The sequence below is a fragment of the Phacochoerus africanus genome, chromosome 6, assembly GCF_016906955.1.
Source record: "Phacochoerus africanus isolate WHEZ1 chromosome 6, ROS_Pafr_v1, whole genome shotgun sequence".
Lineage (NCBI taxonomy): Eukaryota > Metazoa > Chordata > Mammalia > Artiodactyla > Suidae > Phacochoerus > Phacochoerus africanus.
The window spans coordinates 36,847,702-36,869,302 of record NC_062549.1 but is presented as its reverse complement, the minus strand read 5'-3'; the positions used below and the strand labels follow the sequence as shown (position 1 = coordinate 36,869,302).

Below are 21,601 nucleotides of genomic sequence, written 5' to 3'. Positions count from 1 at the left end.
ATTTGGTATGCCCTACTTGTGAACACCTCTGAATTTTTCTTTAATTTTCTGAATTCATCTGAGAAGTGTATTTTATAAATATATGCCATTAGGATATGCATTCACTTAAACTACAAAAATAAAGAAATCAAGTGCTATACAATTTTTTTTTTTTGACTGCACCCTGGCATGCAGAAGTTCCTGGGTCAGAGATCAAACCTGTGCCAGAGCAGCAACCCAAGCTGCTACAGATCCTTAACCCACTATATCAACACCAGATCTTTAACCCATTATATCACAAGAGAACTCTTCAAATATTATACATTTGATCTAGCAAAGTTCTAGTACTAGCAAACTTCAACTTAAATAAATGCAACACTTAATTTGATATTTCAAAGGCATAAAAACTGGGTTTTTTTGTTTGTTTTTGCTTTTTGGAGTCCCTGTCATGGCTCAGCAGGTTAAGAACCTGACATAGAGTCTGTGAGGATGCAGGTTTGATCCCTGGCCTGGCTCGGTGGGTTAAGGATCCAGCATTGCTGCAAGCTGCAGCATAGGCCTCAGCTGCAGCTCTGATCTGAACCCTAGCCCAGGAACTTCCACATATGCCCCAGGTGCGTCCTAAAAAAAAAAAAAAATTGAGTCATACTGCATAAATGCTCAAACCCACTGCTGAATCCTAATCTGACATTTTTGCTATAAACAGTGACACACAGAGTTATTAATAAGTTGTGATTAAGGCCATGTGATTTTGGCTCTACAAAATGGCAAATCTAAGTTCCTGGTCAGTAAGAATAGTTTTGGGAGACAATTCAATAGCAAAAAGGATTTTTCAAAGAACGATCATGTTTGGGAGTCATTTCATTTAAGAGAAGAATGGAAAAGGGGTGGAGACAAGGACCAAAGGCTGAGAACGGCTGTTTTCCTGCCTATGGAAACGTACAAGGACTTTACCCCCTTGTTTAACACTCACCCCAAGCACTGAGAACAGTATCTGGCCTCTCAGAGTTGCTAAATGAATGGGTGAGTAGATGAATAAAAGTTATTTTTATCCCAGAAATTACTTTTAAAAAATACAGGTCTTTTTATGGGGTTTTGGGGTTTGTTTTTGCTTTGGGGGGCCACACCTGTGGCATACGGAAGCTCCAAGGGCCAGGGGTCGAATTGGAGCTGCAGCTGCCAGCCTGTGCCACAGCCACAGCGACACGGGATCTGAGCCATGTCTGCAACCTACACTGCAGCTCACGGCAATGCCGGATCCTTAACCCACCGAGCAAAGCCAGGGATTGAACCCACATCCTCATGGATACCAGTCAGATTCATTTCTGCTGAGCCACAATGGGAACCCCCCAAAATATACTTGTAATAATACATAAGATTTGAGTGAATTTTAAAGATATTTGTAGATACTTATGAATACCTTAAAAAAGATATCAAAAATGTCTAACATATAAGTCACAAAAGAAAAAAAGATGACTTTCAGGTTGATGGCAAAAATAAATAAATTACTAGTTTTCCTACTTCAGTACGGAAAGTATGTTTCCATGTTGATACCTGATCTTGCTGATAGAGAGAAGCTGGACTGTTGGGTCCAAAGAAATATTTTTTGTTGAGGTATTTGTTTTTAATATATATAGATTTTGCCTCCCTTTGCTTTCGATCTTTGTAAGTTATTCTTCGGAACTGTTCAATGTCTGTCCAGCACATAAGGTCCATGCTAAAATGAAAACACAAAAATAAAGTACAGCCCTTCTCACTTCTTTCTGTCAATTCTACTAAACATCAAACAAGTTGCTATTTTGACAGACCTTAGAAAGCTGTCAACACCAGCGACTAGATCTTGGAACTAATAAGTACAATACCTTGTCTTATCCTAGCTAAATATATGAATGAATACAAGGAGTGCTGGGATCAGAAGAGAATCTACCACCATATTGGTAGGGTCTCAGAGTTCTTCCCTTAATGATGGACCAGAACTGTCACTTTCAAACAGGGAAACATTTCCCCCTATTGCACGTCTATTTGGCCACATGCTACATTTAGAATAATTCTCATCACAAAGAAGGGAAAACTACAGATGTGAAATTTGGCTCCCAGGCCTAACCAGTTTTTGCTTAACTTGGGAGACAATTATTGGAAAAAATATGATTAGTACTTCAGTTTATATGACATAAATGTGTCATAAGGTTCCGAGATTCTGTGCAAAGCTACAATGTTTCATTTATGTATTAACTAACAAAAATTACAAAATTGTAATTTCAATAGCTTAGTGAAATAGAAAAGAAAACCTTCTCAGAAATAGTAATTAGAGCACCTGTCTAGAAAAATGCAAAAGAAGGAAACAGCAGAACAGGGGAAAAAATAAAACATACCAGTATTTTTATTTGGCCAATGCTAACAGTATCAACGAATATTGTTTGACTCCTTAAAATAACATCTTAGAGGCTGTTCTTGTCAAATGCGAACCCCAACCAAAAGGTATCCACATAGGTTTCAGATGACTATGCTGAAATGGGTAAAATCTAGCACCGAATCACTTTTATCATATGTGGAATCAAAATAAGCAGCGTATAAAACTAAGCAGCTTAGACAAATGATGTTTTAAGAGAGAAAGAAATTTTAAAATGGTTATATTCCTCACCTTGAAGAATGAGCCTCAAGAAACTGGCGGAAATGCTCGAACTCCAGTGTGTTGTTAAGCAGGTCATTAAAAGTAAAATGCCTAAATTCTGCAGGAACATTATTCCAGTATTCTGTTTGTTTAGAGACATGAGGAAGTGGTGAAATACCAGTTCCGGTTTCACAAGTAGTGTCCTAGTGAAATAATACTTTTCATAAACATCTCTTAAATACAACAAATTATTTTCCAAACTTAAGGAGAAACTGCAATAAAAAATCAACTACTAGGACAATGCCATTTATCAAGTCAGTGGTAGAACTGGGTGAAGAATCTAGAATCTAGAATCTGGTTCTAGCTCACATCAAATTCTATTCTGTTCCTCTCCATTCCCTTCTTTTCAGGAACCGTGAGTAAACATTTACTATATATGTGCTTATAAAATATTAATTGCATTATTTTTGTTGGTACAGAAGTCATACGTCTTTTGTGATTAAAAAGAAAACAAAAAGCAAATATAGTACTACCACTCAGAGCTAACCACCACTACCATTTTTATGTGTATCCTTTTAGTCTTTTTTAGCACACATGTAGTTTATTAAAAATGAAGATAGGACGATACAGTTATGTATGATTTTGTAATTGGTTCTTTTACTTCACAACATATCATGAACACAAAACATTATTTTCTCTATAACAATTTTTAAAGATATACAGTAATATAAGACACTTCAGATATAGTTTCTTTCACATAAGAGTTAACTGTTAGATATTTTTAAGACCTCTGATGTTTTACAAACAGTTTACAAGCCCTGCAGGGCAAAGCGCTAGAGAGGCTTATTCTTTGGAAATCCTTCCTTCTGTAATTCCCTATATAATTAATTCATCTTTTTATTGCTTATTGAAAAGCATCAGATCGTGAGATAAACTAACGATATTTAAACAGTCAATTTTCAAATGGTAAAAGTATTATGAATAGTAGTACAATTTTTGAATTTAAAAAATACAACTTCTTAATGTGCTACCTTTATGGATTTTTATATATCCTTTCCAGATATTAATAGCGCTTCAAATAAAGAACTGCTATGTTTTCACAAGGCAATATCATGAAATTTACATTATAAAAATAACTTTACTATATGTGTAAAACTTTATTGTAAAAGAGCACAGATTTCAGATAGGTACAAAGCAGAAAATTTTTTTAAAAAATCACTTGAAATCTACCATTTAGAGCTAACTATCTTTAATATTTTTTTGATGAATATTTTTCCAGACAGCTCTCTGTGCATGCATGTATACAAGTAGAAATGCATGTGTTATTTTATATAAATAGGGTTACATGATACCAGTGCCTTTGTTCCCTACATTTTGTATAATAATATGTCCTGGGCATTTTCCATGTCAATAAATATGAATCTAAACTGTCATTTTTATGTAGATACACATTTGATTTTATGGCTTTATGGTTCTATCATGGCTTACTTAGCCAATCCAAAGATTGCAAATTTATAAATCAAAATAACACTTTTAATATCCTAGTCAATCCTATGATCTTTTTACAGACTCCCTTAAACCATTTCCATATTTTTTTCCGTTACTGTTTTGCTTATTGCTGTCACACAACCGTTCTTTTTCTGTTTGGAAAACTCCATTTAATTCTCTAGTGACTTGACAACAAATAGAGCTGCTGCTATACAGAAAATAACCAGTAACATTCAAAGGGATATAATGTGGCTCGAGGGCTCTGGGCGCCCTATGCTCCTTCATCTGCTTTGTTCTTCTGACTTTGTTGTTAAATGTGCCAATGAAACGTGACACCTGTCAAATGCAGCATGCTAGGCAAAGAAGCAGCAGGAAATGAAACTGCCTGTCCCCTGCTTTATCAATACCTGATCTCCTCAATATTAGACCCCTACTCCCTCTTGGTCCTCAGTATATGCAGTGATAATCCTCTCCAGGTTAAAATGTTTATTTTTTTAAGCAGAGAGTTTCTTACCTCAGCTTTCTTGGAAAATGTCTCTTTATGCAAAGCCTGTAGCTTTCTGAAGTATGTAGAATCTAGCTGTCGAATCTCTTCCACCAGCTCCACCTATAATAAAATAATAAAGTTTGTAACATCAAAAGAATGTGCATTATGAAGAAGTGGGGAAAGGAGGCACAATTTGCCAAGAACAGTGGGCTGAAAAACAAACACACTTGCCAATAAAGTTAGTTTGGAGGCAAAAGCAGGAAGACCCACATAGTGGAAAATATTAGCTACAACAAAGTCGGGCTTCAAGTGCCTGTGATTAAAAAAAATGCATACATTCTGGAGTTCCTGCTGTGGTGCAGGTGTTGCCTGGCGTTGTCTCTGTGGTGGCACGGGTTCGATTCCCATCCCGGGGCAATGCGTTAAGGATCTGGCATCACCGCAATTGTGGGGTAGGTTGCAGCTGCAGCTGGGATTCCATCCTTGGCCTAGGAACTTCCATATGCTGCAGGTGCAGCCAAAAAAAGAAAAAAAAAAAAGAAAGCCTACATTCCTATGCAATGATACAATGCCGCCAAAGATCATTGCTCCTTTCTGGACACCCCATGTGAACTAAGAGACACTACAAACATTCTGGGTCACATTTCCAGCTTCTATTCTTTATAGCAGGCCAATAGTCATGAAGGGAGGCAATGCAAGCTTTAGGGGATCAATAATCCGCAGTAAAGTGAGAGATGACTGGACTCTATCATTACTAGTCTGTTAGCAAAGGTTTTATTGCTATAGCAAGAGAGGAGAGAGTCAAGCTTTCAAATTAAACTTCTCAGTAGGGCTCAGCCTTCAGACCGTGTCCTGGAATCCTTTACATCGTCAGGAGAATAAAATCATTTTCCATTTCCCTATTGCAGGAAAAAGCAGTTTGGTGGACTGAGAACTTCCTGTGTTTAATAGCTAATTTTGGTGACGTCTCCTTGGTTATCCTTTGGGGATCGTCTACGTAATCCAGTCAGCTGGGCTTTTTTAAGAGAAGTACTCTGGGCTGAATTTAAGAAGTCTGTGGAATTAAGAGAAATGTATTTTCCTCGTATTAAAAAGAGTGTATAACTTGCCCCATGCATTTTGTAAGAATCACCAAGGCCAAAACTTTGAGGCTTAGTGGAGACAGTTGTAACGCTAAGTCTGCTCTGTTACCCTAGGACAGTATCTCACGGCCACTCTCCTCCACACGGTACACTGTATTTAAAATCATGAGCGGCAAGAATTTTTCAAAACTTTCAGCTTCCCTAGTGTAAAATATCCCCATCCTGGGGCAATGGTAGAAAGGACGCAAATGCTATTTTTTCAGGACAAAAAAAAAAAATCGGGGATGAAAAATTCATTATTGTGGGTCAATGAATTTAGTAAGTCAGAAGGGTTGTTTTGGTCACAGTCCAATAAGGTACTTCCATCTGAGGTGTCTGGTATTAATTTCATCTTAATTACCTAACCCAACCTTTCTGGAAGAAGCCATGACTAAGAGTTGCTGAGGAAATGTGAAAGGAGAAGAGCAATACAGGGACAGCAGAGTTCCACCTGCAATGACCTCATGTACAGGGTACATGCATTAACTTCCTATTAAAAATACCCAAGGATGGTTTTAAGTCATGATTCAAAATAAACCTTTAAAGAAATTTCCTCCACCCATCAATAAGAATGGTGAAAATATTCAAGCACTGAGGCTTCGAATGACCTCTTTTGGAATGAAAAAAGATGTGTTGACACTTTTATCCAATCAAGCAGCTGACCTGATGAACATCTGGGGGTGCTTTAAAATAGCAGCACTGAAGTCAGAGAATGTGCTTTCCGCAATACATATGAAACATTTATATTTTCCATGGGTGTAATATTTACTGTAACTCATCCAGCATAAAAATAAACGGGCTTTTTCCATTAATCAAAATTAAGGCCACTGCTGAGATGGCAAGAAGGGACAAAGCCAGCATATTATCATGGCATATTTTATTGGTTCACAGGAAACCCAAACTCAGGATTTTTCTCTGCTGACATATTTGTAGAGAGTATTAAAAATGACATCGATTGTAGTCTTTTGTTAGGAGACAATAGAGAAACTGGCAAAAACTAAGTTAATAAATACTTTCCCTGACACAATTTTGTGTCTGCCCAAATCTTAACTCTGAGTTCCTAGCCCATGTGAGACCTTTCTCAGCATCTTGCTCTTGCAAGTTAACAATGCTGCTTGTCATCAGTTTAGCAGTAACCTGGACAGTTCACACACAATTGATCAGCACCACAATACCTTTCCATAAGCAGCTTGGTCTGATTTGACCATCTTTGTCCAAGGCTCGAGGAGGAGGAGAAGGATATATTCTTCTGCTGTATCAAAAAGGTCTTCAAATGGTGGCTGTATTTTCATATAAATTTCTCTTTTCTTTTCCTGTTGGAGTCCAATGTCAAGTGTGGCTGAAGGAGCAATGTATGTGGCAAAAAGATACTAAGGGAGAAGGGGGAGAAAGGAGAGAATATTGGGAGAAACCGTAATGGTTAGTAGATGCCTCCGCAAAGGCATTTTTAAAAAGATAACAGAAGGCACACAAGCTCACATGATTTTTTTTTTTCTTGAAAAGATGTCTAAAAGATGTGTAAACCTAGAAAGCAATGTGTTTATTCCAAGGCTTTGCTTTTCATTTTCTTTTCCTGTTTCTTGGTTGGTCATTAGCTAGTTAGCCAGTGGCTAATAGTATAAGAGCACGTGATTTGAATATTCCTTTTTTTCTCAGATTACTACTGTGTGTTATTATGATTGATTCCATAGAGATTATATGTTTCCTTTTTCCCTTACATTCCTGACATTTCTAACACATTTGTGCTACTTTCCGAAGTGGTTTGAGATGCCCTTTTGGATACAAGAGGAAAGAACACACCAGGGCTGAAAACTGCCATCAGTCTTCCGGTCTAGGGACCCCACAGACTACCTGTCCTACCCAACTGAGTTGCACAGACTTTAACTGTCTCCAACTGGGGTCCAATGCGGTGGAACAGAAACAAGGACATAAAGGTGAATGGAAAGATATATATGCAACATCACGCTTCCTAGATAAGGCTGCCCAAGTGTCTGTTCCATTCTACTCATCGGTCTTGTCTCTCAATAACTGCTATTTAAATCTGAGAAGCAATTTAATAATGTTTAATTTTTAAAACGTTACATACTGGATATGTCATGCCCTATGCCACAGATGTAAATGAAGTTTTACTAAAAATCTCTAATTACTTGCATTTTATTAATTTTATTTTTATACTTAGACTTTGGACTTGATAATGCCTAGACTCAACCCAGGCAATAGACTGATAAATAGGTAGGTAGGTAGGTAGATAGATAGATAGGGAGGGACAGGGAGAGAGAGAGAGTTAGTTCCCTGCTGACCTAGCAGGTTAAAGATCCAAGATTGTCACCGCTGTGGCTCGGTTTGCTGCAGTGGTGTGGGTTAGATTCCTGGCCCAGGAACTTCCACATGCCATGGGCACAGCCAAGAAAAAAAAAGTTCTATAGGATTCACAATAATAACATAAGCATTTACTGAGTATCCATTACATCTTAGGCACTTGATAGCTGCTATGTATGGAAAAGATTAATGAATAAGACCCAATGCCTGTCCAGAAGGAGCCGTACGGTGTGACATGGAGATGAAAACCAGTGGTTACAATACAATATGCTAACTATGACAATAAAGGTATGCACTGCAAATAAGACCCTCAATTTTTGGCTATACATTCTTTTTAAGCTCACCTCCCATTAATTATCTTTTTAAACTTTACACTCAAATACAAAATTTTCTGTAATATTCCTTGATGTTTCACCATTCCATATCACTGCACACATTGTTCCTTCAATCTTGCATATCTGTCCTGCCCCATGCACCTTGTCTGCTTGATAAACTCTGATTTATTCTTCAAAAGACAATATGGATTTCTCCTCCTCTAGGAATCCTTCACTCACATCCTCCTCCCAAAATCATATTTTCTACTGCTATACCTCTCACGCTATAATGCAATTATGTTTTGTTTTGTTTTGTTCTTTTTGCCTTTTCTAGGGCTGCTCCCGTGGCATATGGAGGTTCCCAGGCTAAGGGTCTAATCGGAGCTGCAGTCACCGGCCTACACCAGAGCCAGAGCAACGTGGGATCCGAGCCGCATCTGCAACCTACACCACAGCTCACGGCAACGCCAGATCCTTAACCCACTGAGCAAGGCCAGGGATCGAACCTGCAACCTCATGGTTCCTAGTCAGATTCGTTAACCACTGCGCCACAACGGGAATGCTGTAATTATGTATTTTTGTGTCGTCTTCTGGAACAAGGTCCTTGAGGGCAAATGCTGTAGTTTAGTCTTCTGTGATTTCCCAACTCCTAAAACCTCCTGGTAGAAAGTAAATGCTATAAATGTTTATTGCATTGTGCTGAATCCACAAAAGAGACTCTTTTTTTTTTTTTTTTTGTCTTGGAATAGGGAAGGAAAAGGTTCAGAAACGTCTCTAAGAGAAGGATAAGCTTCTCTTATCCTTGATCCTTAATCTGAATCTTTAAAGAGGAGTTAGAGGAAGACAGACAAGAGAAGGGAATTGATGAGAAGGATAGTTCAAGAAGAAGGAAAACGTGGACTAAGGAATGGAGGCCTATGGGGGTTTTATGACCTATGGAGAGGCTAGACTCCAAGTAGATAACACTCTCTATAGGAAAGAGGTAGAATAGGAGAGGATGCTATAAAGGGAGGTAGGCACCAGAGCATGGATATGATCTTGTATCCTTTGGTAAGGAATTTTAATTTTTTTTTTTTTTGCCATTTCTTGGGCTGCTCCCATGGCATATGGAGGTTCCCAGGCTAGGGTCTCATCGAAGCCTACACCACAGACACAGCAACACCAGATCCCAGCTGTGTCTGCAACCTACACCATGGCTCATGGCAACACTGGATCCTTAACCCACTGAGCCAGACCAGGGATCGAACCCGCAACCTCATGGTTCCTAGTCGGATTTGTTAACCACTGAGCCACGACGGGAACTCCAGGAATTTGAATTTTTAACTTCAAGATATGTAATGTAGAATCTCTGAGGAATGACATCATTAGACACAAATTTTAGAAATAAATCACTATGGCATTAGGAGGAAGAAACTGTTTGAATAGCTTAAGATTTGAGGTAGTTGGGGAGTTATTTCAATAGCCAGACAAAAAATTACATGCCATCCCCATCTCTTGTTTGCTTTCTTGCAAGACTCTCTTAACTGGTCTTCTCAGGTTCTTCTTTGCTTTCTTAAATCTTCTCTTACCACAGCAAATAGAAATTCTTTTGTGTATCACTCCTCCATTCAAACTTTTCACTGACTTCCCATCTCCTACAGAATAAGAGCTAGAGTCCCTATAATTACCTATAACTGAAGTTTGGGGAAGTTTCTCAGTGCTAAGAGGACAAGGATTATAGTTCAGGATCTGCCAGTGGGGAAGCGCCTGTAAACACCCCAGGCTCTCAAGACACTCTAAAAGCAGAGGTGGACCCGACATAGACTATGGTCTTGAGTCTTTGACATGCCAAAAGAAAATAAATGCTAACCTGCAATTCTATGTCTAGTTAAAAGACCCTTTTAAAATTAAAAGGAAATAAAGATGTCATAAGTCAATAAACAAAACCAGAATTCATCATCAGGAGAGCTGCACTAAATTTAAAAAAAAATTAAAAAGAGGCCCTAGATAAAAGCATGATGGAACAGAAAACAACAGAAAGCACAGATAAGTAGGTAAATATCAATACATCTTTTTTTTTTCTTTTTTGTCTTTTGAGGGCCACACCTGTGGCACATGGAAGCTCCCAGACTAGGGGCTGAATCGGAGCCAAAGCTGATGGTCTACACCACAGCCACAACGACGTGGAGTCTGAGCTGTGTCTGCAACCTAAACCATAGCTCATGATATCACTGAATCCTTAACTCAACGAGCAAGGCCAGGGATCAAACCTGCATCCTCATGGATACTAGTTGGGTTCGTTAACTGCTGAGCCATGACAGGAACTCTCAAATATCAATACATCTTGATTGTAACATATAACAATAATGAATAAGGTCAGAGGAAATAGTAAAAGAGCCTGGGAAAGAGAAGTCAGAACTGAAGATGTAAAATTAAAGTGCAATTGAAATGATCAACCATGAGGCTCGTCATTGGGCTGCGCTCCACGGGTCTACTAAAGTTTGCATTTGCCCAGTTTTAAGACCAAAGAAAGAGCCCAGAGTCAGCAACAGAGACATCAATGGTTTAATGGATGGGGGCTGTTACACCTCTGAAGCAAAGTCCTGGTGTGACACCCACCATGTGGGGCAAGGGCAAGACATGGGGGCAGTCTTTACTCCTGGGGGAAGGGGAGAGTGCCAGTTACGGGGGAAATGACATCAGGATCAGGTTGGCTCACTGCTTACAAGGGAAACTAGCAAAGGGGCCTGCCCCTCACTGACTGCCCCTTGGATAAGAACAATCACTAAATGGGGCCTGGGGCAAGTATGTAGGAAGGTCAGTCATGGGAGTAGGATACAGGTGAAGCAGGCACAGCTCAGGCAGGGGATATACAGAGAGCAAAAGAAGAGCCATCTTGAGTGGCCTGATCACTCATCCATTATACCCAGAAAAGCAAATGAGATTAGAATCAGAGTAGTAATACAAAAATTAATCAGAGTAGTAATACAAAAAAAGCAAGGCAGAGTATCAAAGAACTAGAGATGAAAATAAAGGAGGAGCACATGTCGCATAGTTAAAAGGAAGGACTCTGAGGTTCAGTGGACAATAGGCACTCCAAAAATACTTGGTAAATAAATGAATGAAAGACAGTTGCCTAAACTAAAATCATGATCTGAAAGGGAAACTTCAGAGTCAAAAATCTTCAGCTGAAGTAGATGAAGTAGATGAAATTATGATGAATTCTAGTATATGGCCACCCCTATAGGTAACTTAACGAGAAATAGAGATAAAAGACACTGGAACTGGGTAAGTTAAGAAACACTAGAGTATATATGTTATAAGGATCATTAGTGTGGATGTTGAAAAATGTTCAAGATGATAAAAGAGAAAAAGTAGGGAGAAATTTCATGAGTCATGAACTGCAAATTTCTAGAAAGAAAAAGAGAAAAGTTCTGTAGGTAACATTAATGAGGTTAAGGAGAGGGGAAATGTGCAGGTACAGCAGACCTCAAAATTTCTGAAGCTATTAAAGAAAGAATCCTGGAGTTCTCTTGTGGTGCAGTGGGTTAAGGATCCAGTGTTGTCACTGCAGAGGCTTGCTGTGATGCAGGTTCAATCCCAGGGCCAGGAATTTCCACATGCTGTAGATGCAGCCAAAACAAACAAACAAACAAAAACCAACCAGACAAAAAACAACAACAAAAAACCCTCAGCCAAAACAAACAAACACCAATCAAACAAAACAACAACAACAAAAACCCCTCCTGAATAGCAACAGAGAATCTCTCTTTTTTCCTAGGTGTTGTGAAATATGAGAGAAGGGTCATATTTAAGAGCCTTTCTGGATGTTCTATTTAACTAGGTAATCTGCAGTCTGGAAACCTCCTTCCCTAAAACATATGTATAGAGCCTGGTGGATTTAATAGCACAAAGTCAACTATTCTCTTACCAAATAATTTTGTAATATTTAAAGTGAAATATGCTTCACACACAGCAGTTTTTTCTAACCTTGGAAGTTATTCAGAAGAATGATGTGTAAATCCAACCTGTTTAAGAAGCAAAGATTATATCCAATTCAAATCTACTCTTAAACGTTTTCTAAATTCAAAGTTTTAAAAAGTGCACTAATTAAAATAATGTCTGCACTAAGGTAAATTAAGAACCCAAAGCCTAAACCAATCAAATTAACAACATTAAAAAAATGTCTCTAGAATGTGCTTCAAATTTCAAATGTACCTCAAAGGAAAGCAAATTTGACTCCCAAATCACTTACGTTAAAATCACTAGTCAGAATTGAAGTCAGTCAGACAATGAGACACCAACATCAAATGCTATTACTTACATGTGGAATCTAAAAAAAAGGACACAATGAGCTCCTTTGCAGAACACATACTGACTCACAGACTTTGGAAAACTTAGGCTTTCCAAAAGAGACAGGTTGAGGGGTTGGGGGATGCACTAAGGGTTTGGGATGGAAATGCTATAAAATTTGGTTGTGATGATTGTTGTACAACAATAAATGTAATAAAATTCATTAATTTTTTAAAAAGGGAAAAAAAATCACTAGTCAGGTTTTATTTGGGCAAGAATATCCTCTAACAGAAAATAAAGCACCTGCTGTGTCATTGGGTCAGCTACATTCAAAGCTGTAGTCTGAGAAGACTTGACATGTCACGCCAAAATTTTTGTTAAGACATCGGGGTGATTCCTTTGCTTTAAAAGCATTAACAGTGAAGAGGGTAAAGCACAAAAGAAGTTGAAATGTGACTAGAGTAACAGGGAGAAGTGACTGTCAGCTTCCGGTGGACACCCAGATCGGTTCCTTTCCTTCTCTCTCCAAGTCTTGTCTTCACACCTCATGTCTTTTTATTTATTTATTTATTGTCTTTTCTAGGGTCACACCTGCAGCATATGGAGGTTCCCCACTTACACCACAGCCATAGCAACTCGGGATCTGAGCCGCGTCTGCAACCTATACCACAGCTCAGGCAACGCCGGATCCTTAACCCACTGAGCAAGGCCAGGGATCAAATCCGCAACCTCATGGTTCCTAGTCGGGTTCATTAACCACTGAGCCACGGGGGGAACTGACTCCTCATGTCTTTTAAAATCTACTGCTCTCACAGTCCTATGAGAGAGTCTAGAAGCCATTTATATATTCTACCACTATACACTGGTGGACATTTCATGATGCCAATGGTAAAGCCAGATCATTGGATGTGACTGTACCACATTGGCTTGGGCTTTTACATTCTGGAATTTTGCTTTATGATTTTTTTCATAATGGGCTTTACTTCACTTTACCATCTACTGTATTAATAGCACAGCTTTCTCTCTCTGGCCATTAGTCTTCATCCTTTCATACCTCTCATCAAACTTTGTCTGCTTACAGCACAATCTGAAGCTTCTTTCTGTCCTCTAAATGAATCAGGCACTACCTAGGGTCTCTTACGTTCTTACACAGTCGGGTTGAAACTATCCAGCATTTCAACTATACTCTTAAACATCCTTAATTCCTCCCATCTTGATTTTCTGCCTTGTCAAAGATTAATTCTGGGTCAGGCTAATCATTCATTCATTTTTCTAACTCTTTCCTCAAGCTTCCAACAAAAACTATAATAACTGGATCCACTATAAATAGACTTTAAAATACACATCACACACACACACACACACACACACACACACACACACAGACACCCCTAAGCTGTCATCACAAAGCTTGGCAAGATTTTACTTACATCTACCTTGCCATTCTCCTTAAAGATCCCTTAAAAGTCCCTTATGTTTCTTCACATTCAGTGGACTTTATCTGCCCCTTAACTAGGAAAAAACACTGGTGTGAATGCCCTCAGGTTTTCTCTCAAGAGCTTTCTTCTAAATCTTTTTCTTTCTCTGATGTTTCAAAGAACTCCTTTTCAGGGCTAAATGAATCCTTATGTGCTGTTGACTCCATTCCTCTAGAACCTGGTGACACCAACTATGTCCTTAATCTACATTTCCATTAATTTCATCTCCTTTTTTATGTTTCAATGATGTTCAAGTGAAGCGTCTCTTCCATTCAAAAATATTTTCCCTGCTTTGTCCACACACTATCATCCCCTTTTGGTCTTTCCCCTCCCTACTTCATACTCACTTTCTCATTCATTCCTCAATCCACTGCAATCTGCTCTCACGCCAATGAAACTTATCGCTAAGATCACTAACAACCACATAATCAGCATTTCAATAGCTTCTCTCCTTAACCTTCACCCCACTTAAGCAGTTTTAACACCACTGGTTACCCTTCTTGACTTTCCTCTGCCACCAACACTTTTCGCCTGATTCCCTGTCTATTTCCATCTTAGGCTTCTTTGTTGCCTCCTCTTCTGCTATATCTCCCCTTAAAGGAAGGCATTCATTGAAGTTCTGTGTTCAACTGTTATTTTCTTCTCAATTCACTTTTTTTTTTGTTTGTTTGTTTGTTTTGTTTTGTTTTTGCTTTTTGGGGCTACTTGCAGCATTTGGAAGTTCCCAGGCTACGGGTTGAATTAGAGCTGCAGCTGCCAGCCTACACCACAGCTGCAGCAACACTGGATCCGAGCTGCCTCTGCTACCTACACCACAGTTCACAGCAAACACTGGATCCTTAATCCACTGAGCAAGGCCAGGGATTGAACTGCATCCTCATGGATACTAGTTGGGTTCATAACCCAGTGAGCCACAATGGGAACTCCTCAATTCACATTCTTTACACTTCTCACACATACCAGGCACGGTCTCACAGGACTTGCACTCTATCCTCTTTTCCCCTTTTTCTGGGCTTCTATTCATTCTAAAGGACTGGGTCTTGCTTGACTCCTGAAGCATGGCTGAGGTATCATTATTATATATGCCCATGGGACCCTGTACTTGTTTGTTTCTCCTATGGGACCATAAACTCTATGAGGACAGATTGAGTCTACTTTATTACTATATGCTTAGCATCTGGGATAATGCTAATTATAGAATGAATGAATGGATGAATGAATTAAAGACTTCATTGTCAGAGACTTAACAGTCAACTATATGTAGAAGAAATCCAATCTGATTTCCTTCCTGAACTCAAAACCTTTGCTTCTATCTGCCTACTTTATTATAGCTACATGGATAGCCTACAACCCTCAAACTCAATGACTCAATAATATAACAAATTATCCTTTCCTATCCCTCCAAGTCTCTCTGGGTTTCCAGTTTTCATTAATAACGTGCCATTCACAACACAACCTGACTCCTTCCTCCTCAGTTTCCTCTCCTTCCTTCTCAAATGCAAGACCTATGAACTTAATTCTCTGCAATGAACACAGTGAAATTGACAAGAACAAGCATAAAAGTATGAGGATGAAAGAGGGGGTAGCAGTTCTAACCCAAAAAGAAACATGATAAAATTCAGTCTTCTGTCCAGGCTGGGGCAGACCCTTTCCAGGCTGCTGCCTACTTCCTGCTCAAACACGCTTTCTGTACTCCATAAAGCCACAGGATTCCATGTACACTTTTTGTGGTTGTTGAACTATCTGTTCCAGTTTTATTGAGATACAGCTGACACACACACTATAAAAGTTGAAGGTGCACAGCACAATGATTTGACTTATATACAGCATGAAATGATTACCGCAAAAAGCTAGCGTACACATCATCTCAAAGAAAAACAAAAAAGAAAGCAAGAAAAATATATTTTTCCTTGCAATGAGAACTATTAGGATCCACTCTCTTAATAGCATTCATATATACCTTACAGCAATGGTAACTACATCTGTCATAGTATACATTATAACCCCAGTGCTTATTAATCTCATACCTGGAAGTTTATACCTTTGGACCAATTTCATCCAGTGTTCCCTCCCCACACCCCTCCACCTCCGGTGACCACAAATCTGATATCTCTTCCTATGAGTTTGGGGGGTTTTGCATATGATTTAACTGCATGTCCCACAGGCTCAAGGAGCTACAATTAGGGTAGCCATATGACTTCATTCTGGCTTAAGCCTATTGTCCTGGCAAATTATTAAAAGTTCCCCTCTTATTCACAAAAGAATCTTGGTTTAGATGATAAATCATATGCTCTTCCTATATCGAACTACCACTAGTTAGATAAAAATAAAGTTTCTCTGAAATAAGACTCGTAGAAGTGCTGGACACATAAAGGTAAAAATAAAGGCAGAGGATATGCCTTTCTAAGAAATACACATCTGTCTAATTAGCAATCATATGAAATGAACAGCTGTTATCAAAAGCCAAAATCCCAAAGCAAGAATATTTGATTTAGAACTTGGATTGAAGCTTTGCAGACTTCCTTGTTATGAATAAATGCCCTAAATGAATATCTTAATAGAAATTTTAAAATATTTCCCCTCTCTGATTGTACTGAAATGTAGGTATTTGTTTGCCCTTTCACTTTTTTTTTTGGTTTGTTTTCTGCTTACTCACAGTCAGTTTATCAGAACATGGTTCCTTATCACTTAAGCAACTTCTCTTTGTTCAGTCCCCACTATGATCAACCAGTATAATCCTTAAGAGCAATATATTCCCTTCACCTCTGATTCTTTACTAGTCTTTTTTCTTTTTTTTAAATGACCATGCCCAGGCATGTGGAAGTGCCCAGTCCAAGGATAGAACCCTCACCACAGCAGTGACCTGAGCGGCTACGGCGACAACACTGGATCCTTACCCCCACTGTGCCACAAGAGAACTCCTCCAGTCTTAATTTAAGATCACAGAATTGTGGAGCTTCCGCTGTGGCTTGATGGGTTAAGAACCTGACCAGTATCCATGAAGATGTGGGTTCGATCCCTGGCCTCACTCAGTGGGTTAAGGATTCGGTGTTGCTAGAAGCTGTGGCATAGGTCACAGATGCGGCTCAGATCCGGCGTTGCTGTGGCTGTGGTGTCGGCTGGCAGCTGCAGCTCTGATTCAACCTCTAGCCTGGGAACTTCCATATGCTGTGGGTGTGGCCCTAAAATAAAAAGAAAAACAATTAAAATCACAGAACTGAAAGCATTAGAAAGGGGCTTGAAATTTTGTCCTCACTGCAACATCCCACGCCCAGACTGTGCCCTTTTATTGTCTTCCTCGGAGGTGGGGTGCCTGGTCTCTCCTTCTTCCTCACCTCCTCATGTGTTTAAGTGGGTAAGAAGGAGAAAATGGATTTGACTGTCAATCCTTAATTAGGCCACATAGTAAATTTACAGGCCATTCCATTTAACTTATGCCATTAAAATCTGAGAATGTCTTTCTAATATGTGTTCCTAATAAGTCAGAGATAATCTGCCAGTGGATAACCAACACAAGGGATGAAATCATATATATGAAACAAAACTAAAAGGCCAAACACCACCTTTAAGATCAGTATAAAGATTATGAAAATCATTTTTAAGTTAATATAAATTGACTTTTAAATGGCATATAATGATTATGTTTTATGATAGCTAAGTAACATAGTTTAATGATGAATTAGAAATGTTTACGTATCCTGGGTCATTCGTTTTTTTTTGTTTGTTTGTTTTTTTACTGGCCACCCAGTCCTTCCTTTCTAGCCACTGAGGACATAACAACGTGGTTAATGTTGGAGAAGAGAATGCTCCCTTCATATCCCAGTCAGCTACTCTGATTCACATTAAAGCAGAGATTCACTCACGCACAGCTGTGGCCAACACGATTCCAATTTAAACATTAACCTATGATGCTTTAACAACCCAGCAGGGAAGTTGTGGAGAAAGGATACAAGCACTGCCTGTCTGTGATCAGACTGCCTGGCACTGCACCCAGCATAGCTCAAAACCCATCTCTCCTGGAGACACTCAAAGGTTATATAATCAGGAAATGCACGATGGGCGGCTTGCCGGGTCCTGCTCTACACCTGTGCCTGTGACTCACTTTCTTGGCATCTGTATCAGAGAGGAGAAGAAAAAAGCAATGCCTCCCCTAAAACATCTCTTACGGTCTTGAAATTCTGGGAGTTATTCGTGTTTAGCTAGACTCTCAAGACTATGAAGAAAAAAAGATGGAGAATGGGTGTCTTGGAGACAGGAGGAAGAACTGAATTGGAAAATGGAATGGAGAAACGGATTGGGAGAAATAGAAAAACAGGGGAGAGATTTTGATAAACATGTTGCTTTCTAAAGAATAGTAAGGTGACAAACAATATTTAATTGAAATTACTTTTAATACACACTAGCTTGTTGGAATTATAGGAAAAAATGCAAAAACACTTGTTTGCCTCTTTCAAGGAAATCTCAGATGCTTCATGATTTAAAGTTAATAATACGATAGCTTTATTGCACTACATAGGAGATGCTCAGATTAAAATATGACATTTCCCACTGCAATTTATACATTTTCCAATGCTAAGATATTTTCCATGCAAAATTTTAGCACTGCCACTTAACAGCTTTCACAATCATTTCAAAAGTATATGTTATGAACATATTCTTGGATGAAAGAGGATCCCAATCTCCTTTCAAATATGTCAGAATGCATTCCAGGCTCATTTTCCCAACATTTTATTGATTCTCATAGACCCCAGAATGCATTGTATTGATGTTTTCTTACTGCATCATAAAGTCTAGATGAACACACCTGAGGAAGGAAAAGTTGGGGTTTATTAAGTTGATTCTTGTTTTTAATGGTGTAAAAAGAGAAAAAAAATAAGAAGAAGTTTCTACAACTGTCTGTGTTGGATTTTTCTATGTACCAAAGACTAAATGATGAGAGCTATGGGGTTAGATTCCAATTATCATGCTGTAAAAGTACCCAGCAAAGGAGTTCTCGCCGTGGCACAGTGGTTAACGAGTCTGACTAGGAACCACGAGGTTGCGGGTTCGGTCTCTGCCCTTGCTCAGTGGGTTAAGGATCTGCCATTGCCATGAGCTGTGGTGTAGGTTGCAGACGCAGCTCGGATCCCACGTTGCTGTGGCTCTGGCGTAGGCTGGTGGCTACAGCTCCGATTTGACCCCTAGCCTGGGAACCTCCATATGCCGCTGGAGTGGCCCAAGAAATGGCAAAAAGACCAAAAAAAAAAAAAAAGAAGTACCCAGCAAAGTATTCTCACTGTGCCAAAGGTAAGCATAGTCTTTGGGAAAGCATCTTTGCCATAAGTAGGGGTGCCACTTGATGAGCTGCAGCTTGACACTCATCTGTGTTCCAATGAAAATAAGAACAATCCCTGTGTAGCCTAAAAAGGCAAAGTCAAGAATAACACCAAATGTTGTAGCACATGTGTTGATTTGTTATGTTACATTTCAGCTGTTAGTTATGTTAATGGAACAGCTTCACATACTTTGTTTTGATGTATTTATTTTAATGATCATGTACATGTATCTTTCTCTGATTGCCTGGAACCACTGATTGCATGATGTTCTGCTGTCACCACCAGGCCGGGGCTGGAAGTAAGAAAGAGGAATGTAAACCTTCAGCTTGAGAACTGCGGGAGGTAAAATGAATCCCGCAATACACTAAGTACAAGATGTGTCAAAATCTATATGCTGTGGGATCTTAATTCGAGAGCATAGGACATCTAGCAGAGCAGGTTAATAAAATTAGGGACATTTAAAAAGTGGATTTTCAAAAATCCAGAAATTAGGGGAAAACATTCATGCTTCAGCATGTGGTGTCATTAGCACGTCCTCTTTTCTTAGACCCATTATTCCAGTGTAACAGTAAAAGAAGGAAATTTAATCATGCAAGGTGGCACGAAGAGAGGTATCTTTCACCATCTTCTAGTAATCATCCCACATGCCCACCAAGGGGGTAGAGGAAATGTACAGTTGTCTCTGCTACTATTTCCTTTCACTTACTGGGAGGTAGCATTAGGGACCTGCCAGATGGACTGACAGCGTGGGATCAACAGAGACCCAGTTGGCCCCAGGGAGGAAGAAATATCCCATAAAAACTCATGACACTATTTCATAAACTCAAAGACAAAAGAAAAAAAATCTCTGGCTACTGAAATATACAAAGATTTTTCATAAGCTCCCTTTTTCAGTTTGTACTAAACTGCGCAGGCTCTGGGGATTCCGGAGCAGAGATAATATGCTTTTTCAGTAAGTACAAAGGAGGTGCTGATAGGAAGTATCTAAAGGGTACAAGAGAAGTGGAAAGCTGGAGGGACAGGGTCTCCAGTGATAACTTTCAAGGAACATAAGATTGAGAGGAGCAGAGTGATGGATCCTTCTCTCTGGCCATTAGCTCTTCCTCCCTTTTAAGCTGAAGCCAGTCTGAACTCACTCACAAGAGCTAATTCATGAATCTTCGGGAATTTGGTGAGTAGCTTGTTAAGTTCAGTCATCACCCAAAATTAAATTATATATAAACTTACAATGAATTGTATTAAAAACAAAGAAAAGGAATACTCAAAACGCATTCCTTCCTAATGATTTTACTGTTTTATGAGTGTCCAAGCTCTAGTTCTATTGAGCTCTGTTGGATCCCTCTGGTGGAAACACTATATAATGGTGAGTGGCTGCACCTTTCTTCCCAACTCGATGTTCAGTAATGCCTCATTGGCAGCTTGAAATCATCCATGGTGAGAGTATTTATACCCAGATATCAGCACATGCTACAAATCAGGGCTGCTTCTCCACTGCCCAGAGAGGTGGTTATTCAATACTTACCGTCATACTACTGATTATAAGGCAAATATGCTTCTCATTTCCTATCATGATTACTAAAGATAGAGAAAGTAGGAAAAAAGCAAATGATATCAACTAATTCAAATATTCGGGAGTTCCCGTCGTGGCGCAGTGGTTAACGAATCCGACTAGGAACCATGAGGTTGGAGGTTCAATCCCTGGCCTTGCTCAGTGGGTTAAGGATCCGGTGTTGCCTCGAGCTGTGGTGTAGGTTGCAGACGCGGCTCGGATCCTGCGTTGCTGTGGCTCTGGTGTAGGCCAGAGGCTACAGCTCCGATTTGACCCCTGGCCTGGGAACCTCCATATGCCGTGGGAGGGGCCCAAGAAATGGCAAAAAAAAAAAGTCAAATATTCATTGGAGGCAAAGCCACACCAGAATATACTTAATCATACCAGAATAGACCAACTTATAACAGTTTACTTAAACACTGTTTAACAGGCATCCACTTCTTAAAACACTGCTACAGTAAAGTTGTTTTCAATCATTACAGTCAAACTACAAAAGGAAGGCAAGGAAGTTTTTCTTTGAAATTGTTTACATTCTAAATAGGCTTTATTTAGAAAAGGGCAAAGCTGAGACTCACACGTTAAATTTTACTTCAGCCTGATGAGTAAATGAGAACTGAGGTAATAGTGGGAAAAAGCTCATTAACGTGTCCTCATGAGAAAGTATAAGG

The 21,601-nt window shown here is 39.2% G+C and overlaps 1 protein-coding gene across 2 annotated transcripts in view; it reads right to left on the bottom strand.

Annotated features, from left to right (window-relative positions):
- The window catches only part of RGS22 (regulator of G protein signaling 22), a 154,301-nt gene that overhangs the window by 35,114 nt on the left and 97,586 nt on the right, over nt 1–21,601 (bottom strand). For both annotated transcript variants that reach the window (XM_047783528.1, XM_047783530.1), the window contains exons 15-18: nt 6,862–7,056; nt 4,593–4,685; nt 2,621–2,793; nt 1,534–1,696 (exon numbers count right to left, since the gene is read on the bottom strand). In XM_047783528.1, coding sequence (XP_047639484.1) covers nt 1,534–1,696; nt 2,621–2,793; nt 4,593–4,685; nt 6,862–7,056 — 624 coding nt within the window. The remainder of the gene's footprint in view (nt 1–1,533; nt 1,697–2,620; nt 2,794–4,592; nt 4,686–6,861; nt 7,057–21,601) is intronic.